The sequence below is a fragment of the Halichoeres trimaculatus genome, unplaced genomic scaffold, assembly GCF_033239565.1.
Source record: "Halichoeres trimaculatus isolate MK-OKI-2021-1 unplaced genomic scaffold, fHalTri1.1 fHalTri1_scaffold_8, whole genome shotgun sequence".
NCBI lineage: Eukaryota > Metazoa > Chordata > Actinopteri > Labriformes > Labridae > Halichoeres > Halichoeres trimaculatus.
In genome coordinates, this window is record NW_027437186.1 from 28,325,859 (window position 1) to 28,346,624 (window position 20,766).

The 20,766-nt window shown below is 41.3% G+C and overlaps 1 protein-coding gene across 1 annotated transcript; it reads left to right on the forward strand.

Moving 5' to 3' along the window:
• Nucleotides 1-401: 401 nt before the first annotated feature.
• On the forward strand, nt 402-13,012 carry btbd3b (BTB (POZ) domain containing 3b). Its single transcript, XM_074676193.1, has 4 exons — nt 402-1,301; nt 4,005-4,095; nt 8,630-8,748; nt 9,156-13,012. The coding sequence occupies exons 1-4, from the start codon at nt 991-993 to the stop codon at nt 10,186-10,188; spliced, it is 1,554 nt and encodes a 517-aa protein (XP_074532294.1). The 5' UTR covers nt 402-990; the 3' UTR covers nt 10,189-13,012.
• Nucleotides 13,013-20,766: the final 7,754 nt, after the last annotated feature.

The window sequence follows — 20,766 nt, forward strand, 5'->3', positions numbered from 1 at the left end:
AGGTCAAAAGAGCAATGAAAAAGCAAAAATCGATGAATTGCAAATGAATCTGTTTTTATACATATATAAAAGGATCATTATAAAAGAGGAATTGCATTATGCATTAAACAAATCTTGCCCTAAGAAGGAGCATGTAAATTTGCCCTTTTGAATGATACCACAGAGTCTTTGTTTACTGTGATGCAAACTGAAGCAGAGGCTCTAGGTGAAGCAAAGCTTCATGGGAATATATCATTCTTCTGGGCCACGGCTGTCACTTTAATTGAGTCGTTGACTATTGCATATTCAAGTATGTGCTGCACTCAGCTGCATTAGCCAATCATGAATGCTGTGTGCTGCCATTGGCTGAGCCTCGGAGAGAGCCGTACACAGTGCTGTGAGGGGCGGAGGGGGGGCTCTGTATCTCCTCTGCGCTCTCTCATTCAACCTCTGTAGTCAGCAGAACGGGAGGCTGAGGAGAGCCGCGCAGCATCCACGGCTCCAGCATCCTGCAGAGGACTCAGAGGAGGAGAAGTGAGGGGAAGAGAGAGGCACTGATCTACAGCTGGAGGGAGACTGGGAGGAGAGGATGAGCAGGAGAAAGAGTGGGAAATGAAAGGAATTAAGGAAGCATCGCTGCCTGTGTGAGGACCACTGCAGCTGTACTAAATCTGGGGCTGTCAGGCCAACGCTCAGCTCTGTGTGAGAGAGGAAGAGGAGTGAGGAGAAGCAGAGTGAGGGGCTGATCTTACCACACTGGATGAGCAAAAATGGAAACTCTTAGAGCCTGTGCATCCACAGATCAAACTTCTCACAGGAAAAGTGCCTTTGGATCTCCAGTGTGAGCCCGCCTGAAGTGAACAGGAGCAAACCAGACTGTCAGTTCCTGCAAGGTGAAACCAGGAACTCTAAGTCCCCGCTCTCCTCTCTCCAAGTCCCCCCTCCATCCGCCTGCTCCTGGTGAATGTCTTCTCTGCATGTACTCCCACTGCTCGGCAGTTGAACACACTCATGGTCGATGCCAAGGGAAGGAACATGAAATGTCTGACTTTCTTTTTAATGCTTCCCGAGTCAGTGAAAAGCAAGTCAAGTAAGAGCTCCAAGAAAGGGAATGCCAGCGGGAGCTCCAAGCTGCCCCCCGTCTGTTATGAGATTATCACTCTGAGGAGCAAGAAAAAGAAGAAGATGGCAGCAGATATTTTTCCCACCAAAAAGCCGGTGTCCACCACCACGGTGCAACAGTACCAGCAGCAGAACCTCAACAACAACAACACCATACAGAACTGCAACTGGCAGGGACTCTACTCCACAATAAGAGAGAGGTAAGGCTTCAGCTGAGACAGGAAGCATGAGTCTGAAGAGGGATTCATTCAAAATTTCACAAAGTTTTCAAAGCATACCATCAGAGCCTAAAAATATGAAAAAAGAAGAAACCTTTCATTTGTTCATCTTTGCAGTGTATTTGTGCGTGGGTGGGAGTGAGCACCAGTGGGTGTTCCCCTTGCCCTGCCCCTGCCCTGCTGGGGGTATCTGTGTTTACAGCCTCTCCTGCTCCTGCAGACTCTGCCGCTCTGACATAACAAGAGGGCGAACAGGCAGCGGGTGCATTTGATTTGCACAACACGCAGAGGCTGCTCAGTGCTAAAAGCTAAATATTTACCTTGGCCTATCAGCAAAAGACCCCAGCTGTCCATGGCTAAACGGGCGATTTCCGACCTGGCTTTGTTGTCTCTCCAGAACATCACAGGGTTGTTTACCCACCCGGTGACATGTTCCACTGCTCAATAATATATGAACACAGCTTTATTGTTGGTCCCATTCTCTCACAGTGGGGATTTTCCATTCAGCTCATTGTTTAATGTGAATTTATTTATGTGGATAGAGCTCAGGTTGAACATTATGAGACTTTGAGTGATTTTGATCTCTTAAAGTGTGTTATGAAGAACTTGACGCTATATTTCTGGCTTGTGTTCAGCTTATTTGGCTTCTACAACCTTCTGTTTGTCTCTAACTTTGTGTCTCTAACATCTTCTGCGTCTTTCCTCAGCAGAGGACCTTGTGTCTAAAAAAGATTATGTGTTAAAATAGAAGGGTGCCTGATTAAATAAGCATGATTTATCCAAACTCAATACTCTGTTTTTATCTTTAAGAGCTGCAGAAGAAATCAATATCTGTCGGATTCTCTCAAGAAAGTGACTTTATGTTCTTAATAATCAGATTATGTGCACTATCATGACTGTAATCTTAAACCAGAATCTCCAAAACACACTTTTCTCCTTTCATTCTCCTTCTCCAAAAATACACGCTACTTATGCCCTCCTGTTTCCTGTTATCCTATCTTCTGGAAACTCTATTTTGGCTTGCATTTCAGTTATATTGCATCTTCTTTTTGTCTTTTTGTTTTGCTGTTAATGTCTTGGCCAAGTCTCTCACCTTATTCCTGTTAAAAAAAAAAAAAGGCGTTATGCAAATCCAATACTCTGTTTTCTCCTTTATAACTGAAGAATACTGGTATGACTTACCAAATCAAGTTACTTTTTGCTTCTTTTCAAAGTATAAAAATTAGATTTTGTGTATTATCACAACTGACATCTAACATCTTGCAGCATTATATCTAAAACGTGCTTTTTCTCTCATCCCTGGCCACCAAAACACATCCTATTCATTCACCTGTCTGATCTTTCAAAACATCTTTTTTGACTTGCATTTTAGCCATTTGTCTTGTCTAATCTTCTTTTTCTCTGCAACTTTGCGTTACTGCTAAAATAAATGGTGTCAACACTTTTTTTAATACAACAAACTTGCTATATGCAAGTCAGTGCTCTGCTTTCCCCATTAAAAGCTGCAGAAAACACAAGTATTTGTGGGTTTTACTAAATAAAGTGGCATCTGTCTCATATTTATGCACAGAAATAAGATTGTTTTTATACATACATGTTCATATGTACATACATATGACTGTAACCCTGCAGCAGATATCTTGAACATGCTTTCTCATCTTGTCTCCAACCACCCAAATGCATGCTAATGCATGTTCCTTCCTGTTTATCTGAAGTCTTATCTCACAGAAACTTTTTTTTTTCCACATTTTACTTATTTGGTATCTCCAATTTTCTTTTATGTCTGTTACTTGGTATTTTTCAGCATTTTAGGATTTTAGCCAAGTGTCTTAAGAATATGACAAACTTAAAGCTTTCTCCACTTCTTGATCAAAAAATACACTCAGACATGCAAAACTCAACACTGTACCTTTTACTTTAAGGGCTACAGATAAGATGCATATCTTTGTAATTTAGTAAATAAAGTGACTTTTATATACAGAAACAAGATCATATAGATTATTATGACTGCAATCTGGCTCAGGTATTTCTAAGACTTGCATTTTGTGCTTCACTTATTTAGTATCTCCAACCTTTTTTGTGTGTTTTTGTAACTTTTTGTTGTTTTGCTGCTATCATGCTGAAAATAAAAGATGGATCAACTTGGTCTTGATCCAAAACAAGCATGCTTTATGCAAAACCAGTACTCTAATTTTGACTTCATGGGCTGCAGAAAAGATGAATACCAATTAAGTCAGTGAAGTGACCTTTTACTTATTTTAATGCACAGAAACAAGGTAATACATGATGCTGCACAAGTACCTCCATAACATGCCTTTTGACATGCATTTTTCTTTTTTTGACATCTCTAATCTCCTGTTTATCTGAAAATGTGTGGGGGAGAGTTTGCTTGGCCAAATGTCAAAAGAAGATGACCTCCATCATGAATGATGTCTCCACTCGTGTTTTGTCAAATATGCATGCTTTATGCAAACTTAAAACTCTACTTTTGAGTTTAATAGCCGCAGGGGAGACAAATATCTGTTGAAATTAGTACATAGAGTGGCTCGTGCTCACATTTTTACACAGAAATGAGATTATGTCTTTCATGACTGTAATCTTGCTGCATTATCTCTACAACATTTTCCTCTCAACCAAAATAAATGCAACTTATTTCCTCCTGTTCTCTGTCGTCTTATCTTTCAGAAACTCTGTGATGTTCAACAATGAGCTGATGGCAGATGTTCACTTTGTGGTGGGTCAGCCTGGAAGGACCCAGCGGCTGCCAGGACACAGAGTAAGACTTTCATCATCCACTAAAAAAAAACAGCAAGAGAGGAAATTAACAAACAAGCTATCAGCCAGCCCGGCCCTGTGTTGTTCATATCATATCAGCGTAGGAATAATATTCTTCATCGGCAGCTGTAGTGGGAGTGAAATCCTTTGTGCTCTGCTCTCACTTCCGCACCATGTGTCTTCTCGAGACAGTCCTCAATTATTTATGTAAATGAGGCTGAAGGATGGAGGCAGGGAGACAGAAAGAAAGAAAGAAGGAGGACGGGATATCCTCCTCAGCAGTCATCTCAATGAAAAGATCGTCTTTGTTTCTGCTGTGGCTCAGATTTTCAGAGGCAGCTCTGCAATCACTCAACTTTTAATCAAACACATCCAGGAGGACGCGCTCAGGATAAGACACGGAGAGAGGTGTATTCAGCCCCACATCTTAAAAACACTTTGGAGCTCCTTCCCTTGATGAGCTTTTTTTAAATATTTGAAACCTGAATCTGCTTCAAAAAGATGGATTCTTATAATAATCAGACTTATTTTTATGCTGTTTGTGTCAGATGTGACCTGCAGGCCGACCCGGCTTTCTTTGTTTAATCCACTCTGTGACCTCATGTTTTTCAAGATGTTCCCATAAATGATTGACTAAGGTTCAAAGCTGCCTCACCCTCTCTAAAAGCACATTATGTCTGCTCTGCCTGGATGTTTGGGCTCATTTCACTTCATGGAGACGATGCAGTCTGACAGAAATACAGAGAATGAATCTCAAGGGCTGCAAAGAGCGAGTTCAAAACCTTCGCTGATGTTTGACTCTTGTCCCTGGTTTGACCTTTGATATAAAAGATTAAATATCATAAATAAACCTCAAATGATGAAAAAACAGCAAAAGACATGTAACATCATGACTTTTTTTTCAGAAACATAGTTGTTAATCAAAAACATATGCAGTAAAACAAAGAGTACAGCCCTGGTTAGCTTTCAGACACCACTTATCCCATCGAGAAAGCCAGACGCACAAAACAAAACTGTTAATTTTGTAACAATACCAACACTCCTGATGCAGTTTTAACAACTAACTAAAAACTAACTAAACTAACTAACTAAAATGATTGAACTTGAAAGCAATTCACATGGCACGTCAGAAAATTTTGTGATGGTGGGGATGTGCATGTTATCAAAATGCCATGACCCACGAGTTACAAGCTTATTGCTGGTTTAACAACTCATTCATATTTTTATGACTGTAGAATCAAAGTATTGTTCACGTGTTGTGTTTAAGCCGTAATGCAGCCTCCCTCCACTAGATGGGGCTGTAGCTACAACTTACTTTACTAATCCAAATTATAATTGCAATTGCAGGAATTAAGAGGGGAGAACGGGGTAAATTTTTGGTAGTCACACTCATTACTTCTTGCCACCAGAGGGCGCTGACTCTTGAATTGTGATATGGAAATTTACGGAATTGGGATCAGAGCTCAACCACTTAGACTTATCTGGAGTAAGACACCTGACCTTTAGGAGTTCTGTTTTTCATGTCAAATTGTAAATATTGGCTTCAACACAATGGGCTCTAATTTCGTGGCGCAGCGCAGGGGGCGCAAGCCTGGCGCAGCCTGCGCAGTGCTAATTTCGTGTGGCGCACCGCTGTGCGCTGCCAATTTGACAATTTGGTAGACCGTCTGCGCAGTGATGGGTGTGACGGCGCGCCAGGGCACGCCCTGTGCGCACGGCGAAGGCTGGCGCAGGGCAGGTGCGCCTGCGCCTGTGCCTGCGCCTGGTCTACGAAATGAGAGCCCACTGAGTTTATAACAAAACAAGTATTAGCATTCAAACGTGTGAAAGGAAATCCATTGTTTACATTGTCATAAGCTAGCTTACTGGCTCTTACACAGTTGTTAGCCTTGATGCTAACAAGAAATTCCAGTTGGGGTTGGTCGTCGGTTGGTTGCATTATGTTATATAGAGAAGGTTGGCGTAAAGATGTGTTATTTGTTCATGTTCTTTGCTCACTTTGTGTTATATTAATTAAGTTATGTATTTGTCAACTTGTCAGTGAAGTTAAACTTTTAAATACAGTTTTGCCTTTTTGCCTTTTCAAAAGATTTTTCACAGTTAAATAACACCGTCACCTCTGCTACAAAAATTATTTATAAAAAAAGACACCTTCCAAATACAATTACATAACAAAATGTCGCTAACTGCTTTTAGCTTATGGCAGTCTGAGGTCAGAAGAGGCAAAACAATCTGCCATATCTTTTAGTTGTCTTTAGAAGAGTGAGATAGCGCCACCCTGCAGGCTTTCAAGAAAATTCTTCAGCTAGCAAGGTTTACCCAGAACCCCTTCAGCCTTTTTGACAACCTGTTTCCTCCAGTGGGCGCTAAAACCCTCCTGCCTTCCTCCAATCATTTCATAGCAGATTGCAAAAACAAGACGTTAAAAATAGCACAAAAAAAGAAAATGTTAAAAGTCGGAAAATAAAAGCTACTTAACATGTTCTCTGAGATACTAAAAGACGAAACTACTGTTATCTTTTACAGTCATTTCTGTATTTCCATAAAGCTGTTCTGATCTACTACCTGGATGTAAACAAGCACAGACGATAGAAAGTGGGGCAGTTTGTTAGTGTTTTGATCTAAAGAAAAGAATGAAGTCGTATACAAGCTATTCATGGTTAATTTGACTAGAGAGCAGCAGTGACTCAGTGGTAGAGCAGGTCATCTCTCAACTGGAGGGTCAGAGGTTTGATCACATGACAAAGTGTCTTTGAGCAACACCTTAAACCCCAAATTGATGCTGCTTTTGTTCCTGCTCAGACACTAATGGGGTCACAAACCAGTTTTCTCATTCGTGCTGGCCTCAAGCCTGAAAAAATGGGGAGGGTTGAGTCAGGAAAAGCATGCTAAAACTTGAGCTAAACCAATGTGTAGAACACAAATCAAGAATAATGCTGAGATTACTCTTAAAAGGGAAAAGTCAAAAGAAGATAGTTAATTTTACTGGATCAATGTGTAACCAGCACAGACGTGTGGACGTTTACCCGTCAGAAAGACCAAAGGCTGTTGGTGCTAGCTCTGCTAGTGTTAGCCACACTCTGCTCACCAACCTGACACTGTTTACCTGCAGACTCTGAGATCAGCTGTGTCATTCAGCTTAGTTTTGAATGTTTTCTGACTTTCCAAGGACACTTTTTTAACACGCAGTTCACTGGGAGGGCATCTAGGGCTCTTTTTTTTGTTGCATCCACTAGAAGGGCGGCTACAAGAGCAAATTTAATGGGTTTTCCACCAAATGGGGACCCGAGTAGGAATGTTTTATCAGCCACAGAGGAATCCAAGAGGACACAAAACTTCTTTCAGAAAGTGAAATGTATAACATTTTCAAAACTTAAAAGCCTGTGCCTCTTCAGTATTTCATATCAGTGCTACTTTACATTTTTTCACCATTATTTTTAATGACAAAAAGAGAAAACCTTCACATTAAACCAGGCAGTTGAAATCCTGCTCCATGTGTAAACTGTCAAATGGGTCGTCTAGTTTGTCCTCTCCGTGGGAGCACCATGTTTCATCTCTGATTGGTCACTGCAGCGCTCTTTATGCATTTATAGAAAGCAGTAATGGGAGGACATCCAGAATGACTCGGCTGCACTTTATGCTGAGACATTATGCCGACGAAAATAATGACGACGTTCAGGGCTGCAGTCTTTATTGTGACCATTTGGCAGGAAGTCAGATATGCGTTTTGATTTGATCCACAAAGTTATATCCGTGCACGATGAAGGACGAGGCAAGCGGCGGAGGTCGGTTATTAATGTGAACATCCGTAAAATACAAAGAGTGTAAAGGTGATAGTAATTTTATTCTAATATGTACATTTTATAGCCTCATCTTTGACTCCTGCTGACAGTGGCTGTCTGACACATGACCTCTCTGTGTGAGACATATTCAACAACAACAGCAGCAGCGTTGTTGTCCGAATCCTTGCACACTTTATTTAAAACATCTCAGCTCACTTTGGAGAACATCTGTCTTTTTCAGGAAATTTCATCCCACCCACACACACACCTACATACTCTGCTAACACACACATATCACAGACATGCACACACTGAACTAAACATGAACAAAGCATAATTAGAGGCTCCCTTGTATTGCACTGTGCGATAATTACTGAATAAAAAGCAGCATTGTGTTGCTTCAGATTTCATCATGAGTTCAGAAAGTCATTAATTTCTGCAAATTAAACTTATGCTGCACGCTGATCACTGTGTTATTCAGAGTTTCTTTTTTTATAGTGTTGTGTTTTTTTTAGTCAGATTAGACCTCGTTCGTTAGAAATCTGCTTCCCTGTCCTCAGGGGCAGCACAGCTCGTTATGTGAGCAGCTACACAGGTTCATAAGAGCTACATGTGAACAAATTACACTCAGCACCCTCACATCATGTTTTCCCCCTTTTGCTGTGCTGTTTCCACTGGAGTCATGGATAAACTATGGTGTGTTTTCTTTCCTCATTTCACGCTCAAACCTCTCCATCTTCCCTCTCCCTGCAGTATGTTCTGGCGGTTGGCAGCTCGGTGTTCCACGCCATGTTTTATGGCGAGCTGGCTGAGAACAAGGATGAAATCCATATCCCAGATGTGGAACCTGCAGCATTTCTGGCAATGCTGAAGTAAGACCCGAAATCATTTCATCTTAAAATGGCAAAGTGAATCTGTTGGATCTGCTCATCGTAAACCCCGCCAGATAAATGAGAAATAAAGTGATGCTCTCAGTCTCAGAAATAAAATCCATTTCTGTCTGTTTTCATTTCATTTATGTAGTTTTGTTTTTGTGCCATTCCTGCAGAATAACTTGATACTGTTATTTACCTCCTCTTCTATGATCCTCCATCATCTTTATTTCTGTTTTATGATCTGGACCAGCTACAGCTGACGGTCGCAGGAGGAATATCATTTAGTTTGATTTCACTCTTTTAGAGCTTTATTCCAACCTGATTAAAGTGTAATCAGGACTAAAAGCAGATATCTCAAACTGCTGTGTTTGTTTGAAGTATAATCATCTTCTCTTTGTGCACAGGTACATTTACTGTGATGAGATTGACCTGAGTGCTGACACAGTCCTAGCCACTCTTTATGCTGCCAAGAAGTACATTGTCCCTCACCTGGCACGTGCCTGCGTCAACTTCCTGGAGACGAGCCTGAGTGCCAAAAACGCCTGCGTGCTACTCTCCCAGAGCTGTCTGTTCGAGGAGCCAGAGCTGACGCAGCGCTGCTGGGAGGTGATTGATGCCCAGGCCGAGCTGGCGTTACGCTCCGAGGGATTCTGCGACATCGACTCTCAGACCCTGGAGAGTATCCTGCAGCGGGAGACTCTCAATGCTAAAGAGATAGTGGTGTTTGAGGCGGCGCTGAGCTGGGCCGAGGCTGAGTGCCAGAGACAGGAGCTCACCTCATCCACTGATAACAAGCGCAAGGTTTTGGGCCAGGCCATGTACTTGATTCGTATCCCAACGATGGCTCTGGATGACTTTGCCAATGGAGCGGCACAGTCGGGCGTGTTGACGCTTACTGAGACCAATGACATCTTCCTGTGGTACACAGCCGCCAAGAAGCCCGATCTGCAGTTTGCCAGCCAGCCCAGGAAGGGTCTGACACCGCAGCGCTGCCACAGATTCCAGTCGTGTGCCTACCGGAGCAATCAGTGGCGTTACCGGGGCCGCTGTGACAGTATACAGTTCGCAGTGGATAAAAGAGTTTTCATCGCTGGGTTTGGACTGTATGGCTCGAGCTGCGGCTCAGCAGAGTACAGTGCAAAGATAGAGCTCAAACGTCAGGGAGTCCTTCTGGGTCAAAACCTCAGCAAATACTTCTCTGACGGCTCCAGCAACACCTTTCCAGTTTGGTTTGAGTACCCGGTGCAGATCGAGCCCGATACCTTCTACACAGCCAGCGTGGTGCTGGACGGGAACGAGCTGAGCTACTTTGGACAGGAGGGGATGACAGAGGTGCAGTGTGGGAAAGTGACCTTTCAGTTCCAGTGCTCCTCTGACAGCACTAACGGCACAGGGGTGCAGGGGGGACAGATTCCTGAGCTTATCTTCTATGCTTGACATCCTCTGTGAAAGCAACAGACTCTTATCAGTGCACTTACGGAGAGTAGAATCACTTTGTGCATAGTGTCACTTTCTTTAATTTATTTTTGTCACTGTAAAAGAATCTGATGTCAGACCTGAGAGGAGGTCTTTTGTGGTTTTGATTTGAGAATTGGTTGACTTGAGTAGGACTGCGTTCAGAATATGTTGGATTGTGAGTCCTAAAAGATAAAGAAAAGAATCTTGCACAGTGTGTGCATGTAAATATGGACATATGTAAATCCTGAAATGTATATGATTCCACAGATGTGGCTAAAGCTGGCCACAAAAATCTTATATAATGAATACGCTACAGTATGTTTATTATTTCTATGCTTGCATAGAATGCACATATATAGCAGCAATACTTCACAGTCTGTATTAAACAACAAGCATTTCATGTCACAACTCAGCCTGGGCCATTAAAGCATTTCACTGGTTCCTAACTGCAACAAAAATATCAGCAAGAAAACTTAAAGAGTTTCGGTTCTCCTCAGCATAGATGATCAGCAGACTTCAATTTAAAGTGCAGAGAAGGGTTAAGAAGAGACACCAAAATAATCCTGTCCCCTCTGCAGCGATGCAGAGTCACTCGTAGAGTCTCTGGAGAAGTTTTCACACACTATCTGCTGTAGTTTGTTTACTAGCTGTACGTTAGGAAGCATTTCTTCTTCTTGTGTTCACACCAGACATGAATTCAATTTTTTGCTTGCTTTATTCATGTACATTTGAGTGCAGGAAATGTTAATGTCTCACTCGCTCCATATCGATTTGCTTTAGTACCCACAGGTTTAAGGTCAAAGATGCTAACAGCCAGCTAGTGTGTAGTTCTGCTTCTTTGGAAAGATTACAGATGAAGGGTTTGTCTCAAGTAGCTAAACCAAGGCATAATTATTTTTTCTATGATTTTTATTTATTTTTATTAATCTGTTTACTATTTCTTATATTTTTCTGGTCAACAAGACTCTTGCCAGTCCGTCCAACTCATTACACATCACGAGGACTTCATGCTTACTGGTCATCGTGGCACAAAGGATCTAAGATTGCCCCACTCTCAAACAAGCAAAGGAAGCAAACTGTACTTTACAGATCTACAGTCATCATTTTAGGACTTCTTCATAGTAGGGTGTCAGACCTCAGATAAAAAAGGATTAAATCTCCAGAATCTCCAGAATCCCTCTGGATCCCTCTGGATCCCTTTGCCATGTGTCTGACTTCAGACTGAACGGCTGCAGATCAATGAACAGTAACTCTTCAAGATAACAGTCACAAGTAAATTGGTTTTCCAGATGCATAAATGTTAAACTAACTTTTCATTTTAATTATTATGTAACTTGTATTGCCTTTAACAAATTAGACATGGACCATGTGTATTCTTGGCGTAACACATTACAGAGGTTTATAAGATTCCAAATGCCAGGTCTTACCCCTCACTCTGAGACCTGAAGATGTCCTAAAATGTACACAGTCACAAATTAATGTGATTTTAACCTTTAACTCTCAATTTACAAAATTTGAGCTGTGTGACTCTTTTCAGCTGAGAGATGTGTCCTCAGAAAACAAACTTGATTAGTTATATTAAATTTAGAATGCTCAATTTGAATAACTGTATTTAAATTGTGTTTGACTGGTATGATTTGAAAATTTCAATTCTTTATTACTGAAAAAAAAACAATATTCAATTTCAGTTCGCACAACTTCGATTCAGTTTTTCTATTTAGTTTCAGTTCAGCAGGACACACTTCTTGTTCCTGTGGGCGAGTAATCGACCACAGATACACAGAACTTTTACTTACATTGGTCATGCTCTGTTGAGGAGTATAGCCACAGATCATGAAAGTTTTTGAATTGTGCAAATGAAACTAATATGCATTTTTTTATTATTTAGGTATAAGGGCAGTTTAATGTTTTAATTGGTTGAAATACAGTTATAAAGCAAATACATCCGATTTCCTGAGCATTCCAAATTCAATATTACTATTCAGGCTGTTGATTCAGTTCATTTAAGATCCTGCATCTAATCCCATTTTGATATTGATATTTCCTGTCATCTCTTTATGAGAAAGACTTCATTTACGTCTGGTGTGAACATAACAGTGTCTGATACTCAGTATCCACCTTTAGGCATTTGAACCTGAATGGTTTGAATTAAAAATGCAGTTTTCTGATTCTTTGACTCTAGTAACTGAGCACTTAGAGAGGACTGAAGCGGTCTGATAGTTTAGGGAGCACTAGATTTAAAGAGACACGTTATCCTCTGTAGCATGTTGCTCTGCACTCAGTGAGGTTTCATTTAAATCCATGTTTACAGCGATGTTAGCTATCCTGACAGAGCTCTTTGCTTTCCAGTCCGGGTCTGTCTGCATTGCAGCACTCGCAGCGTGGGCAGGACTGCTCGTTTTCATCCGTTGTGAAACGCTAATTGTTCTGGCGCCTTGGTTATTGTTTACAGCCGAGATCAATGATTGATCCAGTGTTTGAAGCTGTTTCTCTTCTCTTTGTTGAAACCCTGTACACTCTGAACTGCTGAGCACTCCCTCTTAATGTGACCATACAGTATGAGTACCTGCAGGAGTATACTGTATATGCTACAGAATTGCACTGATGTAACTTGTTTTACAGGTTTTTCTTTTTTCGTTCCTGTGCTACTGAATATTTCCTCTGCTGTCTGATAAACATCCACAGGCTTGTTTGCTGATGACAATGGATGGGCAAACTGGTGTTCATGTCCTGTGTTTACGTGCTACAGTGCTGGGAGACCAACGAATGTGTATGATTGTTGATGACGCAAATAAACAAAACAAGTGGTACATGTTGGTTTTTCTTCTCATCTGTGAAAAGTCACAACGCTGCACACTTTATCTGATTCACTGCGATGGGGACAGATGATGCCCTCTGGCACAGCGGTGATTTATAGTAACAAGAAGAGCTGTCTGCTGATTGATGACGCCTGTCTTCACGCCACTTACACGCCAAGCTCTTTGTCTGTCAAACTCCAAACTCTATCCCCGCTACACAGCATATGACAACAACTCAAAAGTACGTCTTTTTTATGAGCAATCACTTCTGCAGCAACTGACAGGATGGTGAAACTATTTATGCTATCTTTGAAATTTACAGACTGCAGTCTTAAAAAACGCCTCCTTGACACAGCTTTTCAATGATAAAGAGATTTAAAAAAAAACAATCCTCATGGTGAATTCACAGCATACCACGCTAACTATGTGAGCCAAGGTTGGAGGGAAAGTGTCTCTGCTGATAAAAAGAAGACAGCAGCTCAAAAAAGTACTTTGTGTTCAAGAGGAGTTGAAGATGAACTTTAAATAAGAGATGCAAAAGTGCTGACATAACAACAAACTAAAAACACTTTTTTCTATGATTTTTGAGTAATATTCTCTGAAAATCTGAAATCAAATGAGTCACTTGGTGGATCATGTCTCTCAGTGAGCTGTGTGTTCAAAAAGATAATCAGTCCTCTGAGCTTATGGCAGCTACTTGATTACAGAGCCACTCAATAACACTGAGACCAAGTTTGACATCGCCAATGAGCGTGACGCCCTTGATGAATTGAGCTCAATATGTTGTGGGACTCTGCTGCGCTGCGATTTTTCATGATTGTGGCGCTAATGTCGTATGCAGGATCATTAATTGCACTGGAGACAGCGAGGGGACCTGAGTGTGCCAGGAGAGAGTCCTGAAAGCACAACACACCATGTAATTTTACAGATACAGGAAAACTATCAGAGAGTGTGAGAGTTTGTGAATTTATTCAAGCATAAACAAAAACCGCAGCCTTGAAACACTAAGCCACTATTCTTTTGTCGTTCCTCTGCAAGAATGACCTGCAGATGAGATGTTTGTTGGGGTTAGTGCCAGAATCAGGATCACTCAAGTTTTCTGATGCAAATAGAAGAATCAGAGTGTGAATTCTTCTGAGGTTGCATAAAAAGATGCACAGGTACATGAAAATGTGTCAATCCTAAGCCCCATAATTCATTACTTATCCCTAAAAGGCAACTACTGCTGCAAACAAGCAACACGACCTCCACTTGAAGCGGCAGTTTTTGAGCTGTTAAGAAGGACGCTGCTAGATAAAGTTAAGTCAGCAAAGAAAAAAAATTGCAGGCCTTTAAACTCCATGAAGCTGATTACGTGAAAGAAATCACATGCTCTTTAAAAACAGTAACCTATGAAATTATTTTAAAAGGGATGATGCCTAATTATGATAGCCAAAGTTAGAAAATAACAGCAATCCAGTCACACTTTTTATAGCCATTATTTGAGTTCAAAGTCAAGAGCATCAGGTTTACACCACCATGCTGCCTCATTTCATAGTATTAAAAAGAGCACAACACTTTCTTTGTTGTTGCAATAGATGCAGAGCACTAACTGCTTTAATTAGCTTGAAAAGAAGAAAATTATGTTGGCAGTTGCTGGCAATGCTGGTAAATTGCTGTGAGATTCAGACATGGAGAATGTTGTGACAACAAATATATACAGGAGATTGAGACAGTACCAGCAGCACCTCACCCCCTGCTGGTTTAAGTAACTGCCACAGAAACACACTGTTAACAGGACAGATGTCTCATGGAGTGAATCATTTTACAGTCTGTTGTGTTGTTTTCTCTACTTCTCTAAAGCAGATGTCTGACAAAACAAACTTTATAAACCAAATCATTTACCTCTGATTTTTGGTTTATATCCATAATAAAAATAAAAAAAAATTCTTACCCCATAAGTTTTGACTTTGGCATTTTTCTCATTTATCAATATATTTAGTGAAAAGAAGTGCACATCGCTTCATTCATAAAAAATGTACTTACAGAAAAGGTGTCAGTTACTATCAAATAGTATTTTGGAAAAAAAAAAAAACATGTCCCTTTCAATTCCCAGCAGGCACTGCACTGTTTAACGTGAAGCAGTACCTCAGTGTTTCAGTCAGAAATGTCAAAGTCGGGTAAATTACAGACTTCAGTGTAAATGCACCTCACTACACATTGACGTCAGGGAGTAATTCACAAATCAACACAGCTCCCCTGGTTATACTAATCCTCTGCAAGTGTTGCTAAAGACTCATTATGTGATGAAGCTCTTCTTGTTGGAGTACTGTATTTTTAGTTATTTTACAAGGAGGCGACAAGTATTACAGTTTGCTATTTTAATTATTTCAATGAAATATAATTAAACCCAACCAGGCGGAGGATAAAAAGCTCGGTTAGGCTTCAAATTATAATTATTTTGTCAGTGAAGGGGAAACATAGACAAGTAAGAGTGGTGATACAACATTTTCCCCAAATACTGGAAGAGAATAATAAATATCTCCATTTCTGGGATGAATTTTTAATGCGTCTGATGGTGGTTTTGGTTAATGGGGGGAGGAAAAGCAGAGTACTGAGCATGCTTACTGCCCAAAGATGGGGAAGTCTCATTGAGAGTTTAATTACAGTTCAATAGGACTTAAGGATGAAAAGATTGAGCCTGGCTGGAGGGAGGACTGTGGATTAACATTCTTAATGCTCTCTCAGATTGATTGTTCTGAGTGCAGATAAGTCTGTGAACAGGACCCAAAGGTCTCCCCGCTATCTGAGACGGACGCTGTTGTTTCCTGGTGCTGTGGTGAACACGCTGCACAAACACACACGCAACAACCTACAGGGCCTTTAAACGCAGCACGGGGTTACACTAAGATAGACATGTCTCCGGTGAAACACCACACAGGGGAAGAGAGAGCAGCAAGAGGAACCACATTCTGGATTTTTCACTATCAAACATCAGTCTGCTCACTGTATGAGGCTATCACATCCCCACTCCGCAACATCCTCATCATTTCCATCCGAGCAAAATGTCAATGAATTAATAATGGCCAAAGAGAGGAGGGAAACACAGCTGTGGGTTTAAAGAATTCATCAAAGGAAATTATTTAGAAATATGTTTTTTAATTCAACAACTCTCTCAGGAGAAGGCTGAGCTCTTTCCCCGCTCAACGGTTAAACCATATGTTCTCTCCAAAGGTGTTCATGTTTCCATCAGAGCTGCAGCGAAGCATTACTAAAGGGCTGTTCCACTTTTTATTCCAATGATGAAACAGGTCATCAGATTGGAAATACTTCTTCAGGTTCTTTTTTAGCTATGAAAAATAAGATGAGGCTTGATGAACTGAACATTTGTAGATCTCTGCATTAAGCTGTGATTTACAGATAGACTATTTACAATAGTTCCGTCATATTTCATCTGTGTAGTGTTTGACTTTTATTTAAGACCATGCAATTAGGGAAAGTTTGATCCGTTTTCCCCCATTTTTAAATTGATAATCCATAAAACACATGAATATGTGCACATAGGTACCCTGATTTTCAACCCAGGCAGCACGCATGAGGGTTTGCCTAATGAGGCGCACAACCTTGACCACTAGGCTACATTGGCACCCCTTTTCTCAATGTTCTGTATTTTTTGCATTCTCATTGGTTATTGCAGAGAACATTTGGGTACTGGCTGAAAAACCCCAGCCAGTACCCAAATGTTGTAAAACCACTCAAAGGAGTGACCATGGCGAAGATATCAACGGTGGCTCTTTCATCTTCACAAATGTGGGGGGGTTTTAAACGTTATTGTTGTGGAAGGAACTAAGGCGTGTCAGGTTACTGCAGACCAGGAACACCACACAAAGGATTGCAGTTTTCGGTAATGCTATAATAACCGTTCTGGTACTCATTAATGTTGCTCAAAAACTTGTTCATTTTTCCTGCTTCAACACGTCAACTTTAAGGAAGAAATGTCCACCTGTGGCTGAACTCATCCCACCCACTGATAGGTGGCATTTACAGTGTTTTTTACTTCACCTGTCAGTGCTCATGATGTTCTGACTGACTGGTGGTGTATACATTAACATACACTTACTCACTTTAAGTTTATCCTCTCACTGCAGACCCTTCTGTCTGCAGCTCTTTATAAAGTCTGGACTGATGAATTTGAGACTTTAATTTCTTCTCATGTTATATTGAGTTTCTAAGTGTCAATGTTCAGGTGTTTGGCTGAGATGTTCAGAGTTTCACAAACCGTCATCAGCTTTTTCCCCTGCTTGTTTTCTTGTTCTAAACCTTGTTAAGTCAAAGATGTTGAAACAAGCGACTCTATTGATCCAGCCCTGAAAGAGAACTTCACCTCGCTGCCATTGGCAGATGATTAAGACTAAGAACTATTGAGAGCAGAGTCAAGTTATTCTATCAAGGGGGAAGGAGGCAAAAGCACTTTCTGTATTCATGGAGAAGAGAATTCACCAAGAAGGGCGTTCTATTTAAAGTGCTTTATCCTGCAAACCTCTTTAGAAACACACCTCTGTCTTTTTATGCTGTTTCTGATTTTATCAGGGTCATAAATGTTGTTACTGATGCATGCATGCATGAAATACATGAAAGAGCAGTTTAGTTGTGCTCTCCCAACATCAAGCTTTGGTGGTTCACGTATGGAGGGCAAGAGCTCATAAAACAGAGACGTACCTAATAGCATCCAGGTATTAAATTATTTTAACAAGAGTTGTCCAAATTGAATCTAAGTTGCCATTCTTTACCTCCCTCTATAATTCATTTACTTTAAGTCACAACACGCATCACAAAAGACTCACACAAGATCCATGTTGGGTGTTAACTTCATACACTCAAATCTGGCTGTGAGTTCACTACGGCACATAGCTGGGCTGACAGACAGCTGTTGTGAGACCTAGAAGTTCCCACACCTTCCACCTCAATGATGATCCTCTCCTGGTTCATGTTGGGTTGTATAACCTCAAACCCGCTGACCCCTGGCCTGGCCCTGCTCGTTTTATTAGTTTCTTGTTGAAGTTCAGTGAAATTTAATCTGGTTTTGACTTGGTTTGTTTCGTTTTGAAAGTCACTGGTTGTTTTCATGTGGTTTCTATAAAACCACAATTGATGCGATACAGCTCTGGCATCCAACATAAAAAATGGGGACCTTGCGTCTCTGATGCAGAGGACTCAACTTGCTGGATCTGGGAAGTAGTAGAGCACACAGTAGAACCAATGTGAGTTAGGCTGAACTGCTTCGAAAAAGCCTTGTGTATCTGATCCAGAAGGAACCACTGACTTGAATAGAAACCTTGATGCTAAGACTGAATGCTGAAAATGTTTGCAGCTCACATCATGCTTTCGTTTACATCCTGTTTCAGACTATTAGCTGAAAACAATACATTGTTTTCAATTGGCTCCGGTCTGATATGATCTCCAACTTTGGACACTGGATGCTACTCTCTGATCAACATCTATCTCACATCCTCTTGTATCGAATTCACAAATATTTGCATGCTTTTGGTAAAAAAAAAAAAAAAAAAAAAGCATGAATCTAATGTTTTGTTTTTACCCAACAAGCTATTGGAGCGCCCTCAGAGATGGTTACAGCCTGAGTGTGCGCATACTGCTGTGTGCTTTGAGCAAAAACTGCTCAGTAAGTGTTAGGGGAGTGTTTGGCAAGGTCTGCTGAAGGTCACAAAGACCTGCTGTAATTCTGACAGAAGTAATGTACCTGAGCCCCCCCACCACCCTTATTACACCAACATCAGCCCACTGGCAGCCAGTCAGGCGAGAACAAGGCAGGGGGTGAAAGGGGGAGGCAGGGGTGAGTGAGTTGTGAGCAGTTTTCAGGTAAAGTGGTCATTCCCTGAATAATTACCACATAGATTATTAGTGCAGTAGCAATTAATCACACCTGAGAATGGCCAAAGGTCACAAAGGTCAGACGTGAGGTGTAGATAGAGGCGAGGAGGAGACAGGAGTTTGACTGATGACACCCGCCTTCATCCTGAAGCCTGCGGTGCTAAAGAGCTGCAGAATGTAAAGGATATTATTCCCAATAATCTCCTATCTCTGCCTGCGGTCGTGTGCGGTTTGGATGCACCAGCCTGAGATTGTGTGTCTCATTTATCTATTTATTTATTCATTGCTACCAGGCACGGCTAAATCGCTTCAACAGGCCGGGGCACAGAGAGGCCAGCTTTTATGTTAGATTAGCCTGTTTATAGCGACGTCGCTCGGCTCCTGGCGGATCAATACGGCTGGGGTTTTTGGAGGTAAACGGCGTGTGTATCGGCTGAATTATGATTCCTGAAAAGAGGAGGAATATGCTTTTCGTGGACAAAGGAAGCTGCTGAGTCTATTCAAAGCTGCCAAAATTTAGACAACACAGAGAGGGAGGAAGTAAATTATATTACCTTCCAACGGTGCAGAGGTAAATACCCTGTTTACATAATTGTGTGTTTGTCCTATGAAATACGATCCCACAAGCTTCACGAATGCCGCACTCAGGCAAAAAAGTCGTCCTTTCTCGGGCTCTGAAAGCTGAATTTGTTGGTGATGCATTATGCTAATCAAGCTATTTATCCCCACAACGATGGTCTCGTATACCTGTCACCCTCAGCCATTACAGCCAGGCGTGATCAAAACCTTGAATGTTGGCAGCCTCCCGCTGAGAGAGGTGATGAGGGCTGAGCATGCTACTTTCTGTGTGTACTCTAGAGCCTCTATTCACACTGAAGCATGTCCTCTAAGGCAGCTCTGTGGCTTTGATAGTATGGAGTGAGAGGGCCCTCCTCTCCTCAGGGTCTGATATAATGAGAGCTAGCTTACTAAACATGATCTGCAGCTCTCTCAAATAAGCTACTTGAAACAGCCCAGGTCTGAAACAGTACAACAAACAGTTCTGATTCATGTGTACACATGCTCTGCCTCTCTGCCTCTCTAATGTGTTTTAATGTAAGATACAGAGATACAGAGGCGCAGGAGTCGAGCCTTGTGAGCACTTGCTCCGAACTGGAACACAAGAAAGCTGCCTTTCCAGTTTAATTATTTCCTTTCAGCACAAAGAAAATGTCAAGTGACAGATTTTTATTTGATTGCATTCATGGCCTGCATTTGTGCAAATATGAAAAGAAACGCTCACCGCCGTTATGACAGAATAACGCCTTAACTGTGCCATTTTTCATATTCAGTCATTATCTCCTCCAGGATCTTATCACGTGCCGCAGGACGTCTGGTAATCAACAGAGACATTATACTGGCAACAAGGTACTTCTTTTGTCAGACGATTCAGAAATAAAGCCAGTCTGGGAGTCAGCACTATTTAACTGAGCGGCTGAGATGCATTCTGTGTCTCTGAATGCACATTTACAAGACTGATTTTTATTTGCTGATGCTCATTTTTCTCTGTTTAACCTTACAGTGACCGAACATTTTCTGGCACTGGTGATTTCTGTCTGATTTAATGCGATATGTATAATCGCACACATCCACGGTGGAGGGATACGAGCCCACGTTGTTTCCAGCCTCCTTTTGTGGCCTAATTTGAAAAGTGGAGCACAATCTCCTGTCCTTCAGCTTGTTTTTGTATCCTGCTCACTGCAGCTCTGCATGATGAAGTCCAAACAATCAGCACCTTATGAAGAAGCATTACCTCAGTGATTAATGCATGCTGGAAAAACAAGGGTAATTTGGTTGAGATGAACTTTAAAGCTCATATTGTCATTTAAGTCACAGGGGGATTAAGTGTGGA

Excerpts from the sequence above, each read along its gene's own strand:
- btbd3b (XM_074676193.1), top strand. The coding sequence starts at position 991 with ATGGTCGATGCCAAGGGAAGGAACATGAAATGTCTGACTTTCTTTTTA. Across the intron at positions 4,096-8,629 it reads AGCGGCTGCCAGGACACAGA|TATGTTCTGGCGGTTGGCAG; the intron begins GTAAGACTTTCA and ends CTCTCCCTGCAG. Across the intron at positions 8,749-9,155 it reads GCATTTCTGGCAATGCTGAA|GTACATTTACTGTGATGAGA; the intron begins GTAAGACCCGAA and ends CTTTGTGCACAG.